The sequence below is a fragment of the Notothenia rossii genome (genome assembly GCF_949606895.1).
Source record: "Notothenia rossii genome assembly, chromosome: 12".
NCBI classification, from domain to species: Eukaryota; Metazoa; Chordata; class Actinopteri; order Perciformes; family Nototheniidae; genus Notothenia; species Notothenia rossii.
The window spans coordinates 24394379-24400664 of NC_136911.1; the positions used below are offsets into that span (position 1 = coordinate 24394379).

Genomic DNA, 6286 nt, shown 5'->3' on the forward strand with positions numbered 1-6286 from the left:
GTTATTATTACTGTTATTAATGCCCCTCCCCCCTGCAGGTGAGCGGCCGTACCAGTGTCAGACCTGCGAGCGCACCTTCACCCTGAAACACAGCCTGGTCCGACACCAGCGCATCCACCTGAAACCCCGAGAGGACGAAGAGGGGGGTACACCCACCTCCACCTGCCCCCCGTCCGAGAACGAGAGCGAGGGGGGGAAGGAGGAAGAGGAGGAGGTGATGGAGGAAGAGGCAATGGAGGAAGAGGAGGGGAAGGAGGAAGAGGAGGAAGTTTCTCCCTCACCTGAAGAGTCCGGACCCCCATCGAAGGAATCACCTGAAGAGTCACCTGTAGAGTCTGGACCCCCACCTGTAGAGTCACCTGTAGAGTCACCTGAAGGGTCTTCCGCACCCCCACCTGTAGAATCTGGACCCCCACCTGTAGAGTCCGAACTCCCATCTAAAGATCCACCTGTAGAGTCACCTGTAGAGTCTGGACCCCCACCTGTAGAGTCACCTGTAGAGTCTGGACCCCCACCTTTAGAGTCATCTGTAGAGTCACCTGAAGGATCTTCCGGACCCCTACCTGTAGAGTCACCTGAAGAGTCTTCCAGACCCCCACCTGTAGAGTCACCTGTAGAGTCTGAACCCCCACCTGTAGAGTCACCTGTAGAGTCCGGACCCCCCCCTGTAGAGTCGACTGAAGAGTCTTCCGGACCCCCCCCTGTAGAGTCACCTGAAGAGTCTTCCGGACCCCCCCCTTTAGAGTCACCTGAAGAGTCTTCCGGACCCCCCCCTGTAGAGTCACCTGAAGAGTCTTCCAGACCCCCCCCTGTGGAGTCACCTGAAGAGTCTTCCGGACCCCCCCCTGCTGAGACTCCTCCCCAACAAGCTACTGACACAAAGACCACCAGCAAAGAAGAAACGACCTCCAAAGACCCTGCACTGGAGGCCTCAGATCCCCCAGCAGAGGGCCTCGTCCTGGGGGAGCTGGAGAGCAACTAGACCCCCCTGTGGAGGTGCAGCGCCCCCTGGTGGAGGCAGACTGAAACCTCCCCAGCAGTGCCATGAGGGAGACTTCTTGAAGTGCCTTACTACTAGCCTCTAGGCTCTACTTTTATAGCTTTTTACCACGACAGCCATTCTTCTGTTCAGCAATAAAGAGAACTATGATTTCTGAGGCTCTGTTTGATCAACGAGCCACAGACGGACGCACCAGTCTGCGGGTATTTTTCTGTATTTAAATCACAGACTGAAGGGGGTGGGGGGGCGTTCCAAACAGCTCCCAGCCCCCTCACTGATCAGATGATTTTGGACTGATTGACAAGTGGGTGTGCGTCAATGGAAGCTTTTTGTAACTGGAAGTCCGTTGGTCTCTCACAGACATTCAGGAGCTCAGATTGAGGAAGACGAGGACGAAGGACAGTGTGTGTGATCAGTTTTAAACCATCACTCTGACCCCTCGTGGGATGGTTGTTAATAATTTCTCATAATCATTCTCAGTTGATTCCATGCGTGTGTGTACAGGTGTTTTCAGTTTATTGAGTGTGTGTGATCATAGGTGTAGGGAGGGGGTTCTTTTTTATAACTGAACAAATCAAATTATGTTGTGAGTGAGTGTGTGTGTGTGTGTGTGTGTGTGTGTGTGTGACTCCCACCTGTCTCTCATCATCCCCCTAGTGTTCATTAGGGTTCATTACCGGGTCGATAACGTATTCCCGCGGCTAACACGTAGCGCCGGTTCAGTTTACCTCTGCTAACTGAAGAGCCTTTAAATCCACGTCTTCCTGAACAGAGGTTCAAAGAACAGCTAGCTGGGGCTAACTTATTAGCATTCAGCCGAAGCTACAAGGTGTTGATTAGCCCGAGCTAACTGTAAGAAATTAGCAGCTAGCAAAGCTATAGGGCTAATTTATTGCTAGCGTAGTATGTGCAATGAGCCTTAACACACATATATAAAAGGGCTAAACAAGCTAACTTGTGCTAACTGATCAATTAAGATGCCTTAACCTGCTTAATTTCTCTGGTTTGGCCAGTTAGCCCTAGTTAGCTCATATCATTAGCCGTGGTTCACTTAGTTTGTAAACCCCTGGCTCATTCACATGCTAACAAGGGCTAACTAAACATATCATACAGAGCTACAATGAATTAGCCTGTGATCAAGCTTTTTTTTGTTAGCTGAGCTTTGCTAATTGGACCCCGAGATGTTTACCACAGGGTACAACATGTGCTAGCTGAGGCTAACGAACCAGATCATTAATCAAAGGTGTTTCTAGCTTGTAGCACGACAAGCTAGTCTTCTTCCAGTATTATCGTAGCGTACCCTGACTTCAGCCCAACACCTTTAAATTAAAACATGTAGTTATATATTTGAAAGTAGAGTCGAAAACGTGTTTAAGGTGTTTCCTTTAATTGATTTCCAGAAGGTGCTAGATGACGGGGTGATGGATGGATGAATGAATGGAAAAATTAATGGATGAATTGGGGGGTTAATGAACGGTGTTACCCTGCTGCACACACAAGTTAAAGGGCTAATGGTAGTGTTTGTGTGTGTGTGTATGTGTGTGTGTGTGTGTGTGTGTGTGTGTGTGTGTGTGTGTGTGTGCGTGTGTGTGTGTGTGTGTGTGTGTGTGTGTGAAGATGAATATAGCTAATTTTTCTTCTTGTACATTTTCGTCTCTGATTTTTTTTTAATTATTATTATCAACCTCATAATCAAAACGAATCGAACCTCAGTGGCTCATAACGGAACTGTAACGCAGCGCCGCTCGGACGTCAGGTCGGCGATAAAAATACCGAACAACTGGACCGACCGTCTGAGCGGCGCTGCTGTGAACTGGCACTAACAATTCCCAAAACTACTACTACTACTTCTGCTACTACTAGTACTACTACAGAGACATACTGCGACACAATCAGGGGAGAAAAAGAGAGTTCCTACGGGTTTATATAAAGCTAGTTCTCTAAGACCGAGAGAGGCTAGTAGATCTCCTGACCGTCTAGTAGATCTCCTGACCGTCTGGTAGATCTCCTGACCGTTTGGTAGATCTCCTGACCGTCTGGTAGATCTCTTGACCGTTTGGTAGATCTCCTGACCGTTTGGTAGATCTCCTGACCGTCTGGTAGATCTCTTGACCGTTTGGTAGATCTCCTGACCGTTTGGTAGATCTCCTGACCGTTTGGTAGATCTCCTGACCGTCTAGTAGATCTCCTGACCGTTAGGTAGATCTCCTCACCGTCTGGTAGATCTCCTGACAGTCTAGTAGATCTCTTGACCGTCTGGTAGATCTCCTGACCGTTTGGTAGATCTCCTGACCGTCTAGTAGATCTCCTGACCGTTAGGTAGATCTCCTCACCGTCTGGTAGATCTCCTGACCGTCTAGTAGATCTCCTGACCGTCTGGTAGATCTCCTGACCGTTTGGTAGATCTCTTGACCGTCTGGTAGATCTCCTGACCGTTTGGTAGATCTCCTGACCGTCTAGTAGATCTTTGGTCCATCTGTTAGATCTTTTGACCGTTTAGTAGATCTCTTGACTGTCTGACCGTTCTCAAAGCAAATCAACTCTTGATTAAATATCATTTTCTCCAGATATAAAGGACGAATAATTTAAATGAATTTCAATAGATTTGCTTTCATCAGTGGATCGTAAGACGGCAGACGTTGTATTTTGGGTCTAGTTCAACACGCTGTTTAACAATTCAGACTTTTGTTATTTAAAATATCCAGGAAGAATCTCTCTTTCTCTCAGCTGTTTGGTCAGCTCTATCTGTACATCTGTGTGTGTGTGTGTGTGTGTGTGTGTGTGTGTGTGTGTGTGTGTGTGTGTGTGTGTGTGTGTGTGTGTGTGTGTGTGTGTGTGTGTGTGTGTGTGTGTGTGTGTGTGTGTGTGTGTGTGTGTGTGTGTGTGTGTGTGTGTGTCAGAGAGTTTTTGTGTGAGTATGTGAACGGCCATATGAATACTGGACTTCCATTGGAATGCACGTGGACTGTTTTTAAATGTATTTATTTGGAGCCCAGTTGTGTGTGTGTGTGTGTGTGTGTGTGTGTGTGTGTGTGTGTGTGTGTGTGTGTGTGTGTGTGTGTGTGTGTGTGTGTGTGTGTGTGTGTGTGTGTGTGTGTGTGTGTGTGTGTGTGTGTGTGTGTGTGTGTGTGTGTGTGTGTGTGTGTGTGTGTGTGTGTGTGTGTGTGTGTGTGTGTGTGTGTGTGTGTGGGAGGGAGTGTATGAGTTTCTACGATGATGTGAGGAGAAGCCATGTATTAATAAAATATAGAAATCACGTTTATGCTGCAAAGCTGATGGTTTGTGTCGAGACGAGCAATAAGAAAATCCCTCTGATCCAAAAAGCTTTAAGTAGATCTCCTGACCGTCTGGTAGATCTCCTGACCGTCTAGTAGATCTCCTGACCGCCTGGTAGATCTCCTGACTGTCTAGTAGATCTCCTGGCCGCCTGGTAGATCTCCTTACCGCCTGGTAGATCTCCTGACTGCCTGGTAGATCTCCTGACCGTCTGGTAGATCTCCTGACCGTCTGGTAGATCTCTTGACCGTCTGGTAGATCTCCTGACCGTCTGGTAGATCTCCTGACCGTCTGGTAGATCTCTTGACCGTCTGGTAGATCTCCTGACCGTCTGGTAGATCTCCTGACCGTCTGGTAGATCTCCTGACCGTCTGGTAGATCTCCAGACTGTCTAGTAGATCTCCTGACTGTCTAGTAGATCTCCTGGCCGTCTGGTAGATCTCCAGACTGTCTAGTAGATCTCCTGACTGTCTAGTAGATCTCCTGGCCGTCTGGTAGATCTCTTGAACGTCTGGTAGATCTCCTGACTGTCTAGTAGATCTCCTGGCCATGTGTTATTTTCGGTTGGCTGAGAAATGATTTGTTTTCTTCTTCTATGACGTATATAAACTGTGAAATGTTTTCATTTAAAGGGTGAGTTTAGTTTAGTTTTTTGTTGCATGTTAATCTAATTTCAGTTACGGATGATTTCTCCTTTCTCCATCTCTTCTTTGCGCTACACATATATATATATATATATATAAATATATAAATATAAAATATATATAATCTCGCTCTCAGGGTCTTTCACAAATCCATTATTCGAGACGCTTCTCATTTCCTGAGGTTTTTTAATTATGAGGCAGAACTGTCAATCACTACACTCAGCACTTGACTGTGAACACAACGTCTGATTGGTTTTTGGGGTTTTTCTGTTTTCCCCCCGTCATCTCGGACATTTGGTTTGACCCTGAACTGTTTCCTGTTTAACCCTGGGTGTGACTTCCTGTCTGCATCAGAGAGCATCAACTCTCCACAGGTGTTCTGTACTCCAAAAGCAATAAAGATTATATTAAGGAAAGGTGTGTGAATCCCTGCTGTCAAGGTGTCTTTCTTTACATTAGATCTACCTGTTCTATAGATCTACCTGTTGGATAGATCCACCTGTTCTCTAGATCTAACTGTTCTATAGATCTACCTGTTGGATAGATCCACCTGTTCTCTAGATCTACCTGTTCTCTAGATCTACCTGTTGGATAGATCCACCTGTTCTCTAGATCTACCTGTTCTATAGATCTACCTGTTGAATAGATCCACCTGTTCTCTAGATCTACCTGTTCTATAGATCTACCTGTTGGATAGATCCACCTGTTCTATAGATCTACCTGTTGGATAGATCCACCTGTTCTATAGATTTACCTGTTAGTTATATCTACCTGTTCTATAGATCTACCTGTTCTATAGATCCACCTGTTCTCTAGATCTACCTGCTGTATAGAACACACAGCAGCTTGTATCCATGTGTTTATAGGGTTAGGGGGTATTTTGGGGGTTTGGTCCTCAGTGAATTTGAACCTTCCACTTCTTCCTGAAAACTGAAAATCCAGACACATTGAATATATATATTTTAATGGACAGAAGGAGAGGAAGATGAGGAGGAGGATGAAGAAGATGCAGATGGGGGTCTGAGTGTTTAAAATGGGGGGAGCAGCTGCTGTCTCCATCAGCATCTGAGGGTGGGGGGGGGGGGGGGTGGGGTCACTTAGTGATACACTCAGAATAAAATAAAACTGAAAAATAAAGAAAAGTCGATATGTATTCATTTTAAGATTAAACTCTGTTTCTGTCAATCTGAACAAATATGAAGAATTAATCAATTGGAAAAGTCAAACTCCAGAGAAATAAAATAAATAATAAAATGAAATAACATAAATAAAATAAATAAATAGATTAATAAAATAAAAAACAAAATGAAATAAATAACAGAGATTTAACAGGAAACTAAAATGAGATGATTTCTGACTTGTATAA

At 45.4% G+C, this 6286-nt stretch overlaps 1 protein-coding gene across 1 annotated transcript in view; it reads left to right on the top strand.

The window, feature by feature from the left end:
- The window catches only part of rreb1a (ras responsive element binding protein 1a), a 49312-nt gene extending 43966 nt beyond the window's left edge, over positions 1-5346 (top strand). The window contains exon 20 of the mRNA XM_079661862.1: positions 39-5346. Within this exon, the coding sequence (XP_079517988.1) occupies positions 39-982 (944 nt within the window). The 3' untranslated portion in view covers positions 983-5346. The remainder of the gene's footprint in view (positions 1-38) is intronic.
- Positions 5347-6286: the final 940 nt, after the last annotated feature.